General features: G+C 42.2%; 1 protein-coding gene across 2 annotated transcripts; it reads right to left on the bottom strand.

Moving 5' to 3' along the window:
- Window positions 1–2720: 2720 nt before the first annotated feature.
- POU4F2 (POU class 4 homeobox 2) lies at window positions 2721–6311 on the bottom strand. Of its 2 annotated transcripts, XM_010361390.2 has the most exons (3): window positions 5975–6061; window positions 5787–5824; window positions 4392–5343 (listed from the first exon to the last, which is right to left on the bottom strand). In XM_010361390.2, the coding sequence occupies exons 1-3, from the start codon at window positions 6059–6061 to the stop codon at window positions 4392–4394; spliced, it is 1077 nt and encodes a 358-aa protein (XP_010359692.2). The 2 variants fall into 2 exon arrangements, with proteins under 2 accessions (XP_010359685.2, XP_010359692.2); XM_010361383.2 differs by having other exon boundaries at window positions 2721–5333; window positions 5783–6311.
- Window positions 6312–22493: the final 16182 nt, after the last annotated feature.

Raw genomic sequence — 22493 nt, 5'->3', positions numbered from 1 at the left:
AAGAAACTTACTTCTTTCTGGATGGTGTTACAATGTTTTGCTATGAAGGGTGCTTAGATATCAACCAGGGCTTACATGATCATCTCTGTTCCATTTCAGTTTGGATTTAGATGACCACATTGAACAAAAAGATTGGATCATTTGCTTTTAGGGAAGTCTAAAAAAAATAAACTACATAATACTGAAACATAGTATTCAAGATGTCTAGATGTGCTACTAAGTCAATTCATAATATATCTCTTTCCAACAAAATAGCAATTGTGAACCTTGGGGAAAATTAGGAAATAAGTCATGAATGCCAGTGGATTTGATTGATATGACAAGAATTTTCAGACACATTCTGCTACTTATCCATTTGAGTATTTTGAAAGTCAACACCAAATGGATATTTCTCAACAATTTATACATGGTTCAGCCTATTCTTAGCTTTAATTTTTTCTTTAAGACCAACCTCTTCTCTCCAAATCTCTTTGGTTTGGTATTGTCTCTGTATCTCTGCAACTCTCATTAGTAAAAACTTTCAGAACATATTTCTTTTCAGCTTTTCCCATACAACACACATTTAAGCATGCTCTAAGAATGAAAATATTTCCATTTTGCAGACAAGAAAGTTTTCTCTTACCCTAACACAGAGAAGATTAACAAAATGTGATGTACTTTTGGAAGTCCAGGAACACGAGTGACAAAGAACACCTGGTGAATCAGGAGAAAACGTAGGCCTTTACTCTCAACTGTGGAAGTATATATGGATAGTTGTTGTTATGTCACTTTTCTCGCAAAAATCTTAGGCATGTATGCCCATATGCAAGCTGTCATATACTTCAAAAGTACTTTTAAAACTCCTTTTTATTTCTGTCCAATATGTTTCTCAATTTCTACTACTTTTACAGTGTTTTCATCTTCATTTATAGATGCTATATTTGTAGAAATAAGACACTAGCACATCTGTCTTATTTCCTGCCAGCTAACTCCCTTTCACTAAAAATCCACATATGAGAAGGGTACAGTGTTATTTATTGAATATCATTTTTATCCTAGATAAGCAAGCTGAATCTGTTGCACATTCAAGTCATTTTATTCATTTTCTCCACTCTGGAGAAAGAAGGAAAGCAGAAGGTTGTCTAGCTAGGTAAAAACTTTTTGGTCAAAGGTGAGTTGGAGTAGGGCTGAGTGCTATAGTTACTATCCATGGTACTGAAATTAGTACTCAGCATTGTACCGAGCTGAGTTTAACTCAGCATATGCTGACTGTTTGAAAAGACTTTCAGGAAAACCGAATCTAAGAATACGAAGGGAGACAGAAGAAGAAACTTTCAGCCTTCAAGACAGAGATAGAATTTAACCATCAATATTACTATACTTGAACTCACAATTTTTTCTTTTAAATTCCTACAAGTTTTAATGTTTTCTTAGGCACCTATGCAATATCTCATTATTTCTAATGGACACTCAGATTTTGTTTCTTCAGGTGTGTTTCTTATTTCAGTAATAAAAAGGGGTTCTTCCATCCATTCTCCATCTAACTTTCACAACGCTTTTTGTTACATCCAGAAATTATGATATTTCCAACAATATTTAATCCCAACTTGAGTCACTGTAACAACCTTCATTGACTCATGGGGTATTTCCTAATCTTGTCTCCAAAATAAGAAACATTTCAAGATAGTTCCAAATCAGAGGAGTCACAGCTCAGGTTAATAGAATTACTCCTGAAGAATGATCTAGTTCTTGCTCTCATTTGAGCTATAGATTAGCGTGATATTCTTATATTAATTAATAGTATGAGATATTAATAACACTAATATCTAAACCAGACACTTACTGAGGGAAAAATATCTTTGAAAACCTGATATTAAGTATGTTGTCCAACTGTTGTAGGGAGTCTGAATATTATTAAAATAGTGGAGAGATGTGTTTAAGCTAGGATCAGAAGAATAAATGACTGCATCAAGCATGATGAATTTTCTTGTGTCAGTGCCAAACCAGAGTCAGACAGACTTCCCACCAACTCTGGTGTCAGGGTGAATCACAGAAGAGGGCAAAAATTTACTACTTCTAACTACACAGCATTTCTTCCTCAGCCCTACTCTGCTATGTGAGTTTCCTTAAAGGTCATGGGAAATGGGGGGGGGGAGAGAGAGAGAGAGAGAGAGACTTTACTTCCTAAGCCAGCAACTCAGGTGCTTCCTGCTCTGTCTGGGTTCATTGCTTTCCAGTGGTGGTGACCAAACTGAAGGCTATGGTGGGCTCGTTTCTGGGCCTCAACCAGGGTGCTGTACTCCTCCAACCAGGCCTTGGCTCTTGCCACACCCAGTCTCCTAGAGCTGCTAAAAAGTAAGCTGAGTTCCTTTCTTACTTTTACTCCTGAGAGATGGGAGGGAATGCATGAAATTGTTTCCATCCAATATCTCTGCTTATAAAGATTCTTTCTGCAGAATTATTGCAAGTCTGAAGGAAGAACTCCAAGGGAGATATTTGGAGCCAAATATCGTAATTTCTTCTGGGCAGAAAAGTGAAGTATACTGTGAGATGAGATCTCACTATTAAAAGGCTGTTATAAACCTTGTTCTTTAATACTTTACCAGAGAAACAGCCCCTACTAAGTCCAAGCTATACTTTCATAACATTCACTACCTAATAAATCATCAAAATGTGCTTTCTCCTTTTAAAAAGTCTCCCACCAAAACACTTCCCACATAAATGATTAAAACAACATCACATTTTAAAAGCCATTTAATTTTAATAACATATTTTAATGAAAAAGCAGCATACGTTCCCAATAAAACATTAAAATTATCTCTTCAATGAAAGACAATCGAACAACACCAAAAATAAATTAATACATTACCATAGTAAATAAACCATCTATTAATAAAAACAAGAAACCAGGCCATATACAGAACTCAAGACTTTGGAGAGCCTCAAATGGAACAGCAATACAGCAAAATTTGTAAGAATATATCTATGTGTGCATCATTTTTAATGAAATATTTACAGTAGATAAGGTACCAGTTATCACGTACCTCATTTTTTGTTCCAAAAGAATTTTTCCAAACAATGTGAATTTACAAGCAGTGCACTGTCTTTCTTATAGTTCAAATTAGTTTTTCTACAAACAAACCTCCAAAAGGAAAAACTGAAGGATTCCTATAAATGTTAACATGTAGCCAACAAAGCAATTGAAAACTGGAAGACTGAAATACCTTGGTGAAATCTTAAAATCTGAAGGGCAAATACCAAGTGGCAAATGCACCTAAAGCTAGAAAATGGTGCATCAGTCATGCTTCCAACTGCTTCTTCCCTTCTGTTAGAGGTGTGTGAGTGTGTGTGTGTGTGTGTAAGGGTGAGAGCGCTCATGTGTCATGGGGACAATGTGGGAATCCCCATTAAATATGTAACGAAGTAAACAATACTTCAGACAGTGAATCAGGTCTACACGATTAAGACATCCATTACTGAGTGTCTACTCACAAATCAGAACACTACCAGTAAAAACAAAGAAAAAAACAAGCTTCATTCAAGTGAGAATATACAAATGGGTCAAAAGGAACACAGTATAGGAGGAAAGCTGTAAAAATTCGGTAAACTCATCAAACAAAATTTTTTGAATGTTACTAGCTATACATTTCCCCCACTTATTTTAGATGAAAGAAGTTTAATTAATTAGAATGTGCACAAAATTAAGTTGCTAGAGAGATAAATTAATAATTTACAGAGCGGGTTGTTCTGCAATAAGCAATAATAGCTTTCAAGATCAGTGGACACAGCAGGCGCAACTCTTTTCTTCAGCATTAACACTTCAGAGAAGGAAAAAGGGGGTAAGAACCACAATAAAAATATATATATAATATACAGTGTAAATGCAGAAAATCTGCCATCTTTTTTTAAAATTCAAAATACTTTAGAGATGTCTCTATCACATTAAGCATCAACTCTAGTTTAAAGTTTTAGTCCTGAATCAATTTCTATTTCTGAAAAATAGTTGCAAAGTGTACTTTTAAACTTGAACAGGGGTGATGTCTGTAAGAATAAAAACAAATCTTACTTGATCATTCTTGTGGACTTTTTAAAGGCTGTCTCCTCTGCTTTCCTGCAAACAGCCATCTCCACATTTCCTCTGAAGGATCCGAGGTGGGGTTCAAAGGGACAACTTTGCTACAACAGACAAATGCCATCTTTTGTTATTCTTTCCTTTGAGAAACTGTCTCACATTCTCACCGGCTTGGGCTCAGTTGTTCGCTTGTTCGCCGCTCCCTCTTCAGTCCTCGATTTGTCGAGATTCACATTTACTGGAATTGTTTCTGGTCGCCAAAAGTGAAAAGAGGCAGGAGAGAGAAGGTGAGAAAAGGGGGGACGAAGAGAGGGGCGTCTCTGGAGAGGCCAAGAGTCTTCTAAATGCCGGCGGAATATTTCATTCTTTTCTGTTTCTGCCTCTGGTTGCAGAACCAGACGCGCACCACGTTTTTCTTCAGGTCCAGCTTCTCCGCGATGGCGGCGATCTTTTCAGAGGAGGGCCGAGGCTGAATGGCAAAGTAGGCTTCGAGCGAGCGCTTCTCTGGCGCAGCGATGGACGTGCGCTTGCGCTTCTTCTCCGCGCCATTGAAGAGCTCAGGCTTGGTGAGCTTCTCGCGGTGGGACTTTTCGGCCTCCTCGAGCCATGCCTGCAGGATGGGTTTGAGCGCGATCATGTTATTGTGCGACAGTGTGAGGGACTCGAACCTGCAGATGGTGCTCTGGCTAAGCGAGCCCACGCCGGGGATCTTGAGGTTGGCCAGCGCGGAGCCCACATCTGCCTGGGTCACCCCCAGCTTGATGCGTCGCTGCTTGAAGCGCTCGGCGAATGCCTCCAGGTCCCGCGGGTCGGCGTCCACGTCGCTCATGCAGCCCATGTGCGATGGCAGCCCGTGCGCGTGGGCCATGCTGAGCGCTGCTTGGTGCATGGGGTTCATGGTGGCCATGTGCGGCGCGTGAGTCGGCGTGGACACCACAGCGCCGTCCGGGCCTGCCATAGCACCCAGGGCCAGCCCGGGACTCAGGTGCTCCAGCAGCTCGCCCTCCAGCGCCTGGTGCGGTTGGTGATGGTGGTGGTGGTGATGGTGGTGGTGGTGGTGCGTGCCTGCCAGCGCGGAAGGGTGCGAGATGGGCACCGACGAAGAAGAGGCGGCCGACGTGCACGGGATGGTGTTCATAGTGTGGTAGGTGGCGTCCGGTTTGAAGGGGCTGTGGTGGGGCGGATGGTGGTGGTGGCTCTTGCTCTGGGAGACGATGTCCACGGCTGCCAGAGCCTCGGCGCGGGCCAGCAGACTCTCATCCAGCCCACCGAATATATTGCTCTGCAATTGCAAGTAGAAGGCACACATTACGCTCAGCAGGGAATTGTACGCTCTCTCTCCGGAAGCCCAGGCCCAGGGCTCGACACGCCGCCGCGCCTACAACATTCCCAGATCGTTAAAATAATAATAATAATAACAATAATCCTGAAACCAGGAAGCGAAGAGAAAAAGAGAGAAGCCACCGAAAGAAGCCGGGAGTGCAGGAGGAGGAGGAAAGTGAGCCTGTAGACACAACGAAACACAACACAACACAACACGCGCACAGGCAACATCCCAGGTCATAAAAATTAATATGAAAGGCAAGACCCACTGAATACTTAAGAGAGAGAGGGGGGAAAATTGGTTGGAGGTGTGGGGTGATTTGCTGTGCAGACATGAAAAAAACATCAAGCAGATAAAGGGGGCTGTCAAAATGTGCCTTTAAGCGGTGATTATGCAGAAATACGCACCGGTGGGGTTGGAAGACAGGCTCTTCGCATAGCCTCCGAGCCCCCGCCGCCGCTACCGCTGCTGCCACTGCTGCTGGAGCTGCTGCTCCGGCCTCCGCCGCCGCCGCCGCCGCCTCCACCGCCACCAGCGTTGCTCGAGCTGCTAGGGGAGCTGGCCGAGGGCGCAGTGGGAGCCGTGGAGCCCGGCGAGGTGCTGTGCAGTGCCGAGTACTTGGGCTCCACGTGCAGGCTGCCGCCGTGCGGCATGCTAAACGCCTGCTTGCTGTTCAGGGACATCATCATCATCTTCCCGCCCGCCGGGGCGCTCGTCCGTAGAGGCACTCCCTGGCCCCGGCTGCCGGGACCCTCCGAGAAGTGCTGGGCCCGGGCTGGAGCTGGGAAGGGCCGTGCGAAGTTGCGCTCACCCTCCGCCGCCTCCGGGCTCCGCACCCCTGGTCTCGGCTATGCACTACTTCGCCGCCTCTGCTGTCAGTCTGAACCGTTGCCTGACTCCGCTTGCCGCCGGCTGCAGACCTCGGCGCCCGAAACTGCCCCGGCTCCTCGCGGCCGGCGAGTTATACTCCTCTCTCCCGGCGCCAACCCCCGCGCCCCCGCCCTCCCACTCTCCCGCGCGCCTCCACCCTCCCTCACCAGGAAACGCCGGCTCCTGCTAGGTTTCTCGCGTTGCCCCTTCTCCCTCTCTACTCCCCTCAGGCTTGAGTCCTTTCTGCTCTCCCCGCACTCGCCTGGCGCTCGCCCACCGCGCCCTCCGCCGCCCCTTCTCTGCACCCGCCGGCGCTCTGTTGCCGCCGCCCCTTCGCAGCGTCCCGCGATTGCTACTCACAATCGCGCCCCCACTCGACCCCACCCAAGTGGCCAGGTCCGCGCTCCAGTCGCCAGGCAGTGCCTACCTAAGGACCAGCCTCCAGCCCCTCCCGCTGCTTCTGCCGGGTCTCTGTCTCACCGGAAAAAGAAACTCCCAAATAAAGTTGCGGCCCAAGCCAGCGTTGGGTAGGGTTTTCCCTGGACTACTGGGAGTGCCTCTTACCTGGCTGCCTCCTCCCACGCCTCCTGCTTACCACTAAGTTCCAGGCTTCCAACCCCACTCGGCCCTCCCCCACCCCGTCTGCTCAGGTGACCCTGATCCCAGGTTCCTGGCCACCGCTGAGAACACAGAAGCTGCGGCCAACCCTGGTCCTGCGCGCCGCTCTGAGCTCCCGCCCCAATACGAGCGGAGGCTGGCGCTCTGTTACGAGCCCCCCACGGCCTGGCGGGTGCCTGGTGCCAAAGAGACATGGGGTCGGAGGGGCTGCAGGGCTTTCTCTCACTCGATTTCTCGCAGCTCTCAGCGGATTGGACAGCCGCGGAGCAGGCTCGGGTCGTCTGTGCGCATGCGACTCCTCCCTCCCCCGTGTCACCCCCCCACACAACACATACACACACACACACATACACACAGGCACACACACGCTCCTCTTGCCCCCCTTTTCTCCTCCTCCTCCCTGTATCCAGTACAGTGTGAGTTGAGTCTTGGAAGGATCCACTGGCAAACCCTGCCCCTGGATTTATTATTCTTCATTAGCCACAATCAAAGGAAGAAGGGGCAACTGACAGAGGGAGAGGGAAGGTCAGAAATTACACAGCGCGTGTGCTGCTGAATACACCCCACAACACAAACACACACACACTCACACACACAAACACCCTCGGGGGCTGGCACAAGCCCCACTTATCTTCATTTCCACAGCCTCTCCGTCCGGAGCCTATTTTTAGCTGACACTTCACTCCCACTTCTGTCCCAGTCCAAGTGCAGACCACTTTTCCTAGAGACACACACTCTTAGTTCCAGTTGCAAAAGGAGATAACCCCTCTCTCTCTCTGACACACACACACACACACACGCGCACACACACACACACACACTGCTTCCTCCCTCTCCTTCTGGATCCCATGTTCTCTCTACTTCCTGCGGTGTTGGGGGCTTCTGTCACCTCCCTAGAGAGCGGAAGGAGCAGGGTGCAGGCGAGGGTGAGAAGGCCCCCCGATCCCAACGCAGGAACCCGCGGGTGGCCCAATCCGGACCGGGGTTGACCGGGAGCAGGTGCAGGCACTGGGCGCCTGGGGAAGGCGAGCAGGTGCGAGAGCAGGCGGCAGGCCTGAGAGGCACTGGCGAGCGCTGGGACAAAAACAGAGTGGGAAGGAGAGTGGAAAAGGGGAACCCGCGGGTGGTCAGCTCCCGGAAGTGGCGGTGGAGAGGCGGGGACCGCCTCTCCACCCTTGACCTCAACCGGGCAGAATAGCGGGCTCAAGATGGGACCACTGTCCTCAGGAGTCGCCAGAGTGCTGGGGAAGGCGGCAGCAACGAGCGCGCGATGGGCTCTGTCCATGGTCCTTAATTCCCTTCCGCTTTCCCTGGATCCTCCCGGGCTTGCCTTTCTCTTCCCCTGTGTGGGGGAAAATAATAAATAGTAGCCGAAGGGGATTCCTAGCAGCAGTGTTCCCGGGTGTGAGCGCAGATAAACCTGGACATGGGGCAGGGAGAGGGGAGTGTTGAAGTGAATGAATGTGGCTTGTGCCGGACAGTTCAAGTAAGTGCTTAGGTGTTTAATTTCTGCCTCAACAACAGCCAGAGCAATTTTCAAGGAAACAAAAAAAATGACATTGTACAGCTCTCACTGTCTCAAGCTTCAAGAAATGAAATAAATCAAAGTTAAAAGCTTGAGTATCATTTAATTATAGTGCGAATAACGCTTTGAAAGAAGTAGAACAACATCTCTAAACAAATTATGACTGGGCCAGGAAGGAATTATTAGATTGAAATTTCATTTAGGCTCGGGAGACACCGCGCTTCACTGTGTAATCTGCTATGCCTCATCTGATTTGTATGCTTAATTCAGCTTGACGAATTTATTAGTTTTCATAATAGTGAAAAAATTGAGCAGTACTATGAGCTAATGCATTGTGTGTACTATAAATTGTATGTCATCGTGGAAAGGATGAAGTCTATAGAAATCTTTTATTAATGTCGGTATAGGAGGGAGGATTTCCTGCAAGCCGTGAAGAGGTTCATGCCAAACTCTACCGGCACTATGTCTCACTAGTCCATTAACATATCGTCATACTAATTAGACTACTTCATCAGTGATATAATTTCAAACTTCAAATTATGTTCTAATTAATAAGGATTGTCCAATTTGCTTAATCTTCAAAAGGCTTTGGATGGTCTAATTAGTATTAACTGTTGAGCATCTTTAAAGCCTAATAAAAAATCCATAAAAATATTTTGGGTGTGTTTTCTATAGATACTTGATAAAGGCCAAAGGGCCAAAGTGAGAGTGAAGATAGAAAATAACCAGAAGACAAACATCCTCTTCTTTCTAATTTCCCTAGATTATTACAGCAAGTGAATCACATGAGAAACTTTTGGGTATGGCCACTCCTAAATAGTGTGTTTATGTGTTTAAAAAAAAGGCACAAGAAAATCAAGGAGAAAAACCACATGGGGAAAAAATTCTTCTCTTTCATTAGGTACCTAATTAGATGTAAAGTAAAAAGCAACCCTGAGGAGTTTCCCAAGCATTATTGTGGCAACAGTCTGCTGAACTTGAATTGAAAATCAAATATTTGGGGTATTTTGAACCTCTCTCTGTCCCCTCCCCCTTCATTGAGCTTAATTACTTGCAATAGTTGTTTTAATGTATGTTGTCACCTGGGAGTATTGAGAAATGCATATCGTTAATATGAATTAATCTTGATTTTAATAGTAACTGACAACTGATCTCCAAAATGCTAAACACTTGTCACCACTTCATATGGTAAATAAGGTACCGTAATAAATTCATGAAATAGAGAGGGACACTGTTGACATGACTGGACAAACTTTGTTTGATATGGAATTTATTGACCAAAACTATTTTAAGCAAGAAAACTCCCATGAGAATATTTTCCTGGTAACTGAAATTCATAAATCATTTTTAAAAATGTTTAACATAACTTTTTTATCTCTCTAATATTTCTCAGTGATATCCCTAATTCCAGACAAGAAAAAAAAGGAAGGCTGCGTTTTCAAATTATCAAGTTGAAGTAAATTAATATGTGGTCATAGAGCAATTCAAGAGTTTATTTACCTGGATTTCCTTCCTCCTAGAAAACACATACATTTTTTAAAAGTCAAGTCATAGAGTTATACTTCTCCATTTCCCACTCAAAGTGAAAAATGAACAGTGATTGTGTTGCATTAGAGGGAAAAAGCAATTGTTCCTTCATCAACCAGGACTTGCAATCTTGCAGTCTCTCCTTTCAGGAGTGTCCAGAATACCAACGTCGTTGCGGTGATATCAATAAAACCCATTTCGGTTTTGCCCAGAGGCATTGCTGCAAAGTGCTCCAGTGAGTGTGGAAGCCTCTCTCCAAGGAAAAAAGACTCCAGCCCCGCCGTTAGCACGAGCTATCTAAACAATTGGGAAGTTAGCAATAAACCCAAGGGGTGGAGGCAAATGACCCAAAATTTGAAACCTGCTTCCTACGACCTCAACATACCTATGCCCAAGCCCCTATTCACACTTGTGCATCTGCACACCTACAGACCTAGTAAAAGGAAAATAAACATTTTATTTTTTAAGCAGCAAGATGGAAAATGGATCAACTGTGTGCCTACAGGAGGCATTCCTTTCTTCTCGCCAAGCCTCTTTGTTTGACAATAGCTTCTGTCCAGTCCTCTGGCAGATGCAGACAGATGTGAACAGCCCCCTTCACAATCCCCCACCCCTGGGTGAGGAGGAGTAGCTGGAGATTTCCCTCAGGCTTCTGGACAAAGGGTCCCTGCAGTAGGCGCCCCCCACTCGAAAATCAGCCTGCGCCTGAAGCGATCCCAAGGGGAGAAATCACTGTCTCCTCCTTGTATCTGAGTCCTAATTTACTATTAAAATTTTAAGTAGTGCATTCATATTTTACTGGACCTAATGTCTTTTATTAAATTTTAATCTATTAAGGGCAGTGTGATTTCTTTGTATTTCAAACAGAATTGAATTGGACTACAAGGAAGATTTCTGAAAGGACAGATCTGGCCCTATTCGCTCACCATTTCGATCTCAGGGAGAAAGTGGTTTGTGGAAGAAAGAGTTTCAGAAAGGAGGGATTCCCCCATCTGTTTTTGTACGGATTTCAAAATCAGCCAATCTGCTTCAGATTCTGAATAGAAGATGAACGCCCTGAGCTCTCTCTGGACTCCTGGCTTGAGGCAGAAGAGTTTGGGGTGGGGGTGAGGGGCGCCTAGATTAAACTCTTCCCTGGCTTCTACTGTTACAGGCAGGAAAAAGAAGACACAAGAGGGAATTATCCCTGAAACAAACTTCTGGAAGCCCCCAGGGATGTAGCTACAGAGCAAAGTTCAGGTGAAGGAGGGCGCTTTGGTGCTTGAGTATTGAGATAGGGATTTATGTTTGAGGAGTGATGGCTGCGTTTTGTTCAAACATCTTTTATCTTCTGAGTATGTTCACTACTACCCTGTCACTGGCTCCTCGTGAGTCCCAAGGCCCCCTCTCCTGCGTTAAAGGAGTCGCTCTCGCGCCCAAAGATGCCAGGCACCCCCTATGCCGAAGGGTAACCGCCTCCTTTCAGTGCCTTTCCGGGGCTCTCTCTCCTAACCTTCCAAGGCAAATAGTCAGCGAGTGTCACGAGAAATCTGTGCATCCAGTAGTTTCCAGGCCCTTCTAGAACGAAATAAAGACTCACAGCCTCTTTCCCTCCCATCAAAGCCAAGTAGGATTCACGGAGGAAGAGGGGTCAAAAGCAAAGACTATCGGCACTCCAGAGAGCATACTCTGGAGGTTGGGAGAGACTTGGCCTAGACTAGGGGCCTGCAGTGGCAGAGCAAGCCACGTGTGGCTCTCTCTAGGTAATTCTGAACAGAGGAAAGCAGCCCGGCAGAGGACAAGAGAATGAAGGGAGACAAGGTAGAAGAGAAAGCAACGGTTCCCCTTTTCCCGGTGGAGGAAAGAAAGCAGAGCTCAGTTTCAAGGAAAGTAGACTGGGAGGAGGAGGACGCAGGACGCAGCCAGCCTAGGGCGGCCGGATGCCTTAGAGGCTCCTAGACACCCTCTCAATTCCGTCTGGTGGGTTTGCTAAGGCTGATTGTGGCCAGGAACTCACATGCAAGGACAGCTGATTGGACCCACTGGCATCGACTAACCTTTGAAGCAAACACAGTAGGCTCCAGGAAACTAAAATCTGCCCCGGGGAAGGATTCAACCCCTCGGCACCTAACTCTGCACTCTTCCAGAGCACAGGGGCTCAAATTCACACATTTATGCAGACACACACACACACACACACACACACACACACACACACACACACATACGTGCGCGCGCGCGCGCTCACCCACGCAGGCACGCAGACACACACGTGCTGACACTAACGCACACCCATTCAGACAAGCACACGTTTCTCTTTCTCCCCCCTTCTTCCAGCGCACCATTTGGGGGAGGGGGCAGACCTCTGCGTTCTGTTTAGAAGCAGGCACCCCGTGTCTGCTTGTCTCAACGAACTGTTATTTTTCGTCGCAGTGAGCTTCCTTGGTCCGCGTGTTTACCTCTTTTCAAAGTTAAGTCCAGTCACGAAATCAAACTTAAAGCATTGGAACAATCAATGAAGACTTTTGCAATCCATGGCGCCTTGCGCTTCCTGGAACTAAAATAAATGCAAGAAATCGAAACTTAATTACTTGAAAGAAATCCAGAAATCCCTCTGCATAATTTATCCAGTCATTTTTAGTAGCTTTTGTGTTCGGTGCAGTGTATGTTAACTATCCACTTTTGGCTAAGATCTAGCTCCTCGAAGTCGGTTCCCTGAGGTTCACTACCCTCCACCTCATGCCAGGAATTCTGCCCTGCGAGGGGCTCCCACCTCCTGCCACTCCTCAGAGCTGATTTAGTAACCTTTTGTTTGTTTGTTTGTTTTGTTTTTTTCAAACACCACCAACTGTAAGGGTACCAGAATTCCCTGGGCTATGTATACTTCAAATTTGTTTTAAATTTCACCCATTGTCTTTTCTTTGTCTTTTGGCTCACTAGGGCTATTATTTGAATTTGTGTGAGTTGTTTCATTCTCCATCTGAAACCAGGCCTCTTAGTAAATCCAAACCGGAACTATTTCTCTGAGGGAATAGTGCGCCTCAAAAAGTATCATTTTGCTGCTGATGGAAAAATTGATTAAAAGGTGATTTTTTTCTATTCTCCAGGGAAGTTCTTTTTTTTTTTTTTTTTTTCTTTTTTCCTTGAGTGTCATTATATTCCTAATGACTAAGTACTAAGTATTTGTTCTGACTGAACTACTCTTCAAGGTACTTAGCTGGACCACAAACCCTGGATACTTATTTCTTCCTCTGACATCTGTTCCTTCCAAACTCACTCATTTTCTCCTCTCCTTTAGCTCCTAACTGACAGAGAATCTTCATATCTATAAAGCACTAAAAGACTTCTCATCTGGAGGCACTAAATAAAGTAGATGTTCCTGTATTGGGTTTAAAGATGCTGGCTAAGATCAAATGACTTTTGCACCTATCAAGTCTCTGGCACTGTCTACCATGGGGAATTTAAAACTTGCTGGCAATCAATGCTATGGCCAGTGAATTTGTAAAACTGAACAGTACCTGAATCTATCAGCATGGTGAGGGTGACTCCTGAAAGGCAAGCTGTTTCACAGACACCTCATAGAAATCTGAAGTAATGTTATGAAAGAATGAAAAATACATTGGGGAACAGCTTGGAAACTGAAGTACATTTTGATTTAACTTACATTAACAGAAATGTAATGTAAAAGTGAAAGGATCTAACAAAACCATTAATAATTAAAAAATAATTACAGATAGTCTATCCTTACTATTCATAACCACTCAACACTTTAGACAAAGAAAACGGAATACTCTTAATGGGAATGAGATGTGAGCAGACTGCTAATGAGAAGTTAACCAAGAACCATGCATTTGTCAAAGGAGACAAGTTTCCTTGTTTCTCCCACCTACATATTTTTATTCTCTCAAAGTTAGCTTGGACCTTCATCTTCCATCAGCACATATACTGAGTGTCAGAGTTTATACAACCAAAATCTCTTGAGCAACAACAATGCAGACCTTATCAAGTTCTGAGGATCAGGGGCACCAGATGGCATGTCTATTAACCATTCTTACTGACAAATATTTATAGGAGCCTCTAAGAGATACATGTCTCTGTAACAGATTTTGGTTGGATAATCCTATCCTACAGGATTTCACAAAACAATGACCCTCTAAAGAGAGCAGTTTGTTCCCTTTCCCTGTTTGTGGATCACTTTTAAAAAAAGATTTATCAGCATTTAAGGATTCATTGTCAATCTTTTTCTTTCATACCTTACCACCAGAGTTGTGCCCCTATGTTTTAAAAAATGTGAATGCATTTTTCTGTTACCTAAGTAGGGTTTATTTTATTTCCAGTGTATATTTTTCAGTGTACAAAGACTTTAGAGCAGTATTCTACATATAACTATGCAATAAACTCTTAATCATGCACTAGACATTTAAAAAGGTGTGGAAAGAAGGTATAGTGACTCTATTCCAATGTTCACTGCATGTTCTCCTTTATTTTGTTTGAGAGACATATGAGACTGCCCCTAGAGTGCTCTGTTGACGTTTGTTCGAGGCACTGGGAGGAAATCAAAGCAGTCTGGTGGAAAGCAAACTTCACTGCCTCTTTTCAGAGATAAAGGAAAATCTTACAAAAGGAGAGATTTGCAGACATACAAGTAGAATTCAATGGAGTCATGGCTGAGCTTCTGCTGGGAAGCCACCAGGAAATGGAGACCTACAGCCCATGTCAAATTGTATGCATCTGTAGGATCTGAAGCCTCTTTCCTTCCTCTCCCATCCCCAGATGAATTAGAAACAAAACAGCATGCCTTTTGTAGGAAACAGAAAAACCTAAGGAGAAATGCTAATAGGTTGACTGCAAAGATTATTAATACTTCTTAGCTATATAAATATGAATTGAGTGCATAAAACATGTTAAAATCCTTGTAGGCATCCACTCTCAATTTTTTTTAACTGCAGCAGAAGGACCTTACAACGACAACAAATTCACCTTTAAGCATTTATCCTTTCTTGAAATTTTATACACAGCCTACGATTTGCCTGTAAATCTCATGCATATATAGAAGTATGTGAATCAAACATAAAATTATACATTTGTACCCAAATATGTGTTGTTTCCCTTTTCTTTCTCTCCTTTATATGCATATACAGATCACCAAATTATAGTTCAACTAACAAGTGCTCTGGTAGATACCATAGCTTTCTGCCTTGACTACTTTTTTCTGATATGCATGAGACATCAATTTGTCCTAGCATCAAAATAAGCACACTGTACTCAAAAGTATTAATAACTTTCCTCAAAACAGAAATACTACAGTTCGTGGTGTTGTGTGCCCATTGCATCTTTTCTTTGGCTCTCAAGGCCAAAGTAGGCATTATCAGCATTATGCTCATTTGGCATATTCCTATCCTCATACTTCATTGATTTCTCCTGGCCTCTTTTGACCACTTACCTAGTCCGGACCATATGGTTAGTCATTTCTATAGTGACCAGATGAGACATCCTGATTTCTTTGCTCCCTTACCTTTTACATATCAAACTAGTCATTTTCTTTACTTTTGCCTATATACTGCTGATTTCAGTGGAAAGAGTAAGGAGAATAGTTTCTCTTTAAATTGTAATTTACCATATGTTTGTGTTATTCATCTGTCACAGATATGGTAGCTTGCCACTCAACATCCCCTCCAGCCTGTTTCCAGTGTGCCTTCCTGCCATGCAGGGTCCATGAAGCTAAAAGCTACATTTCTCACACCCTTGCAGCTCAGATACTAATGTAACCAAGAGGCAGAAGTGTGGGTAATTTATTCTCAAGTGGTGAGTCTAAGAGGGGCAGTACTTCTTTAAAGGCAACAGTTGTGTACCTCTAAGATGGTGTATTTCCTAAGTCTTTAGTTTCACCAGTTCCTTCCTTTTCCCTGATTATGGTAGAGTTCACAGCTTTCCTGGCAAGCTAGTTCTGCACCATGGTTCTGGGAATCATTCCCAGAAGTTCAGCCTAGAGTCTGCCACTTCAGCCTTTCCAAAGATTTGTAAGCATCCACCTGTATTAAATCTCTCTCTTCTTAAAATAGCTAAAGTCATTTCTGTTATTTGCAGCTAAACCCTGACAGATGCTCCAGCCTTAACGTTATTTTTCTCTACCTCTCAGTTTCCTTTTACTCGCCTTTAATTGGCTCTCCATCTCATTCTTTACAGAATATACTGCAAATATTCTCCATTTCTGCCGTGATGACTTTGAGCATAACCTCACCTCATAGTTTACCAGGAAAATGCTTTACTATTACATGTTCTACCACTTAACTGCTCTACCATCACCTAATCATTTTTTCTGTGTTTCCACCCCCAACATCTCCTTCTTTGATTCTCCCCTAAGTGTTAACTTAACCTCCTCCTCCAGGTTAATTCTTTCATACGTCATGAGTTTTTACCCTCTCACTTCCTTCGGAACTGCGGTCTATCAATTTACTCTTTTTCTTGAATCTTCAATTTCTCCTCCCCAGTCTTTCTCTTCTTACTCTACAAATATATTTGAGATGTACTAGCCATAAAATTTAAATTAAGAAGAACTTTCTTAATTTTTTTCCCTTTGATGTCTCTCTTTCTTCACCATCAGATTTGGAAATGGCAGTTACATTTACTACTTTCATTTGCTTACCACCCAGTTGTTTCTTAACTTCTGGCAAGGTTATTTCAATCCTTGACTCTCTACTGATGGTGTTCCCTCTTACTATTCCAATGACCTTTTAGTTTACAAATTCTGTGGTACTTTTTCCAAAAGCATGGGCTTCACACTTGGAAATCTGTGCTGACTCTGCTGGTTATTGACTTGGATGCTCATTTTGCCCATCTGAAAAATGTGGATAATAATAGCAAATTCTTCCCCCAGGTTATTGAGTAGATTAAATGGCATATTGCATGTAAAAGGCTTAGCATATTTCCTTGGATGTAATAAGCACTTAATACATGTTAGCTAATAATAGAGCAATATCAAACAATCTGCAGAATGTGAGCACTGGTAATCCTCTCATTCTTGAAATGGATTGCCATGGATTTAAACATACAATCTGTAAAGGTAGGATGCGCCAGCCTTAGCAGAGTCATTCTTTAAACCAGGATTTGTTCTTTCTTGGTGTTCTTCTCCCACCCTTCCCAGTCCGTCAAACAAGACCAGCCACCCAATAGCCCATCTCACCAATATTATATGTTAAAATGTGGGCTTATGTAATATTTGTTACTTAAGTCAAAGATCCATCCAGGGAAGAAGGGGGTTAAATGGTGTTGGTTGGTGCTTTATCTTGCTCAGAGAGTCTGACATTTCTGTGACCAGGCTTCATCTACCAGTTTAACATCATTTCTAACTTATTGCCTCAAAAAAAATTCTGAGAGAAAAACATATTCAATACCAAAACCTGAGCATATTTGGTATGGTTCCTTTTCTCAAGTCAAGAGTACTCTACATATCTACTCTCTGAGACATTTGATTTTTTCCCCTTATTTTCCTTGGCTACTCTCCCATTTCCCAAAAGGCAGTGCTTGCCTAAGGATCTGTCAGCTCTGTTTTCACTTCTCCCTTACTAATTCCATCAATTTAATAGCTTCTACTCTCACCAAAATGCCTCTCCAAACCCTATTACTCTGACCTCTTCTGATAGTCAGTTTCACATTCCAGTCAGTTTCACATTCCAACAGTTTATTAGATTTTTCCATCTGGACATCTGCTGTACCTTCAAACTCGGTCCCTACAGATCCATACCAGTTTCATTTACGGAAGCTATTACTTTACATTTGTATACGTTTTTCCCTTATCTGATCTCCTGAATGAGACTGTGAAATCCCTGAAGAGAGAGTCTGTGTTTTACTCCTCTTTGTGGCCTCAACATGCTTATCATTGCATTCTGTATAAAGTAGGTGCCTGATATGTATTTGTTGACTAACTTAATGAATGATTGTTATGACAGAAAATGATTTGAATATTGTGCATTGAAATCTCACTAATGCTTTTTGTCTTTCTAATCTTTTTTGGTGTGTGGCCCAGCTTAACAGATAGATGACAAACTAAGAGAAAATATTTGCATTGACTAAAAAGCACAGTAAAAATCCTGGATTATACAAGGCAACCTTGAAAAATAACATAAAAAGGAACAACATAAAACAAAATCTGATAGAAAAGTGGACAAAGGATATAAGTAGGCAATTTACAGATTAGCAAAAAATAGTTGGAATGCTAACTATGATGAAGAGATGCCAAATCTCACTAAGTAACCAGTGAAGTACCATTTTATAGCTATCATCTTTATAAAACTGGAAAGTTAGACAATACCAAAAATTATTAAGGATGGGAGCTAGAAACCATAACATAGGACTGATATACATAATTATTGTTATAACCATTTTGAAATGCAAACTGGCAGTTCTTAGTAAAAATGATAATGCAAATATCCTGAGGCCTACCAATTCCACTGCTGGATTATACTCCAAAAATTTTTTTCTATAGATCCCAAAGGTGACATGTTTCTATCAGTGTTGTTTATAATGGCAGAGGTGTGGACACAGCAGATACAGGCAATGAATCTTATGGCAATATGAAAAGGCCTTAAAATGTTGAATGAAAAACTGAATGAGGTCTATAATAGAATGTCATTAATATACATATACAGAAAAAACATTTGCATATCTTTCAAGGAGACTTATATCAGAAACACACTCGGTTTATTAGGATAATATCTTAGTCTGTTTGTGCTGCTATAATAAAATACCTAAGACTGAGAAGTTTTTAAAAAACAAAAATTCATTTCTCGCAGTTCTGGAGGCTGGGAGTTCAAGATCAAAATGGAGGCTGGTAGGGGCCCAGTCTCTGCTTCCAAGATGGCGCCTTGTTGTTGCATCCTTTAAAGGGGAGAAAGGTTATGTCCTCACGTAGTGGAAGAATAGAATAAGAGAACGGACTCTCTCCAGCCTTTCTATAAGGGCTCAATTTCCATCCATGAGGGCAGAGCCCTCATGAATTAATCACCTCTTAAAGGATCCTCCTCTTAATACTATTACATTGGCAATTAACTTTCAATGTATGAATTTTAAAGGGGCTACCATCATTCAAACCACAGCAAGTAAGTACCATTGGCTGGTAGAAATGTAACTTGAAAGTAAATTCATTAAAAAATATTAAGGGCCCTACGAGAGTTCATTTTCTCCATTGAATTCTACTTCTAGGAATCTCTTTTAAGAAAACAATTAAAAATACAAACGAAGGAGAAATGCTGTGTTGTTTATAATAGTGAAAATTAGAGACAGTCTAAATGTCCAAAAATAGATAAATAGCTTAATAAACTGTAGAACAACCATACTATTAAATAGCATTCAGTCACTACAATCACGTTTTCAGAGAAAATTTAATGACACAGGAAAGCGCTTTAAAGTAAAGCTCACATAATACAAAACAATGATTTTTTTTGTTCAAAATAAGTGTATAAATGCATGGAAAACAGTGAAAACTACATTTTTCATTTTACGTGTTGCATTGTAAGAGATTTTAATTTTCCAAATTGTCTACAATGAACTTTCATTCTTCCTATTACCAGAATTATATGCATGTCTAGATTAAATATAGTTACAGATGTAACTTTCACAGGTTGTATACTTTTCATATAAGATTCATTGTCTCTCTTATTTAAAGTGCTATAACTAAATGATCCGTAAGCTGAACCATCAGTTGAACTCATTCACTATCACTAGCTGCAGTGAGTATTTATAGATTGGAAATGCTATGTAATTGACATGAGAGGTATTTTTTCATCTAAGTTTTATAGTGCATCTCTGAAATGTGGAAAAGCTCACAGTCTTATATAAAGGAGCCAGTCTTGAGTATTACACACTGGGAATCCAACAAAATGACCCTCTGTATATGGGCTAAGTCATTTCAACTGTAATCCACATTGCCCCTCTTTGCTTAGCATGGGACCAACATACTTTCCAGGTCGCTAAGAGACAGGACAAGAAAGGGTATATTATCAGACTCTTTATTATCACACTTTTCAATACTTTATTACAGAAAAGAATGGAAATTTGGTTAGTTTAAGGGAAAAAGACATGTTATTAAGAAAGAGTTAAAAAAGCAAATCTAGTCTCATCTCTAGGAAAGATCCACTGTACTCTATACCTTGAATTCCTTGGATAATATATACTTGGAGAATTTAACAAACTGGTGGTGGTTGTTGTTGTTGTTGTTAATTGAAAAAGTAAAACACCATGAGGATTGCATTTATGCCCAAGACAGTAAAGTAATTTCAATATTTGACCACCTCATTAGTTGCAAACCCATGGCAAAGTTAGAAAAAATAAAAGAAAACCCCATAGTGGCATGATAAAGAAAGACTGATGGCTTCATCTCATACGTACCAATGACAAGGAGAAGGCATAGATAGGAACTCTTTACTTTTTAAAATGAAACACTCAAGACTTTATGCCCATTTGTGTCCACAGGGCCATTTCTGGTTCTTTGATTAGAGACTTGGATTCAATTACACACATATCATATCACATCTCATGACAAAGCTTCAAGTGTGAACTGGTGTCATTATGTAGACTTAAACTCATCCATCACCTAATGAATACATCAACAGTGAATCTTACACATAAGGTTGGTTGGTTGCTTGGTTTTAATCTAAGGCAGGAGTAATTTTATCCATATTATTCTCTTTAACATCTCTTAATATTAGTTACTTTAAAAATTACTAATCAGTTACCAATTTGAGTTCAAATATTTCTTTAATTGAAACATCACAGAGGGATCTGAACAACCAGAAAATTCCTTTCCTTCCTGATGCTCCTTAGACCAAATGGTCACAGAGAATCTATAGTGAAAGGAAAATGCAGGGCTAGGCTGGGCATGGTGGCTTATGCCTGTAATCCCAACATTTAGGGAGGCCCAGTTGGGTGGATCGTGTGAGGTCAGGAGTTTGAGACCAGGCTGGCCAACATGGTGAAACTCCGTCTCTACTAAAAATACAAAAATTAGCCAGGCATGGTGTCAGGCACCTGTAATCCCAGCTACTCAGGAGGCTGAGGCAGGAGAATCACTTAAACCCAGGAGCTGGAGGTTGCAATAAGCCAAGATCACACCACTGCACTCCAGTCTGGGTGACAGAGTGAGACTTTCTATCACAAAATTTATTTGTAACTGAATTTGATGAATTAACACAAATGATTTTCTTAGATTATCAACCTAATTTTCCAGATTCTTTGTTCTATACAATTTCCCCTCCAATCTGCTTTATATAGATTCTGGGGGAAAAAATGATTCAATATTAAACCAGGTATGTTAAGTCCAGATAAGTCTAAAATCAGATTCAGCCATACTTGAAGTTTCATTTAATTACCATGCAATTGGCATGCAGGTGAACTGGCTTTTGTTCATTTCAATTGTTTAACTGTTTATTGAGTGCCAACTGTGTACTAAGCAATATGTTAGACTATCCTGAGGGAGAATAAATATGTAATCATGACATCATGAAGATAGTTTACTGTTTATGGGGTCAGGGAGGCCTACTTCTAAAGAATTACCTATGGATGCCTAGGGAGCCCACAAGAAGAAAGAGTTGTTATCACACTCCTTGGCTGAATGCTTGCTAATTTCCAGAATTCTCAGCCCCCAAGTGAAAGACATGGTAAGGGAATTTTTGGAAGAAGTTTCTGGAGGTGTATGAGGACATAAACATGAAGACCAAGAACTGTTTTTCATCTGGTTACTTAAGAAGGTGGGAAGCCTGTTGGGTGGGCCCACAGGAGCAGTTTTTGAGAGAATATGAATGATATTTCCAAATGGAATATCTTATAATTCTACAAAATACCCTGTTGAGTAGTCCATCGCTCCTATTGCAGCAACTAAAACTAAAAAAAACTACAAAAATAGAATTTTTGAAGACATTGGAGAACTGTGGAAACAAAGAATTTTGGAAGGAAAGAAGTAAAATTTTAGATAAAAAGGAGCCCTTCCTAGTTGAACTAAGATCAAAGACTTCCTTTTTCCCGGGGCACCTGAAGATTCAGGGAAGGGGCAGAGGCAGAGTGGCTCTACTAGGATAGACAGACAAAAAGAACTACCATGGCTGCCTCTGCTGGTGTGACAGATCAAAACATACAAGAGCACCAAAGTTATGGCTTGCTTTCCACATGACATATTTTCTGCAGGCTGAGGCAGATGAGGAGGCACAGCAGCTGAATCAGAAAGGCAGAACGAAATATCCTGCTCTCTTGTACAATTTAGGAGTCAAAGTCCTGCTAAATTTTTGATTCAGGTGGGGTGGCAGGCCAAACGGCTAAGTGCAAAACCTCTGAAAGAATTCTGAGCGCTAAGGACAGAGAACCCTGCTAGGAAATCAGTCAGAACCCTGGCTCCAGAAGCACCTTGTGATATCGGGGCCACTAGTAAATATTTTGGGCAGGACTTTGTCTATATAAACAATTTGTCTGTATAAACAATACTGAGATGTATTATAAGATTCATGGGCCAATATGAAGTAGAGTGATTTATTGACAAAGATTTAGAATGATGGATAGAGAAGAGATATGTACCTACTTGCATATTGTCCAAGTGGTGCATGTGAATATGC

This window comes from Rhinopithecus roxellana, chromosome 2 (genome assembly GCF_007565055.1).
Source record: "Rhinopithecus roxellana isolate Shanxi Qingling chromosome 2, ASM756505v1, whole genome shotgun sequence".
Lineage (NCBI taxonomy): Eukaryota > Metazoa > Chordata > Mammalia > Primates > Cercopithecidae > Rhinopithecus > Rhinopithecus roxellana.
The sequence above is the reverse complement of the archived record's forward strand: the minus strand, read 5'-3'. Positions and strand labels throughout refer to the sequence as shown.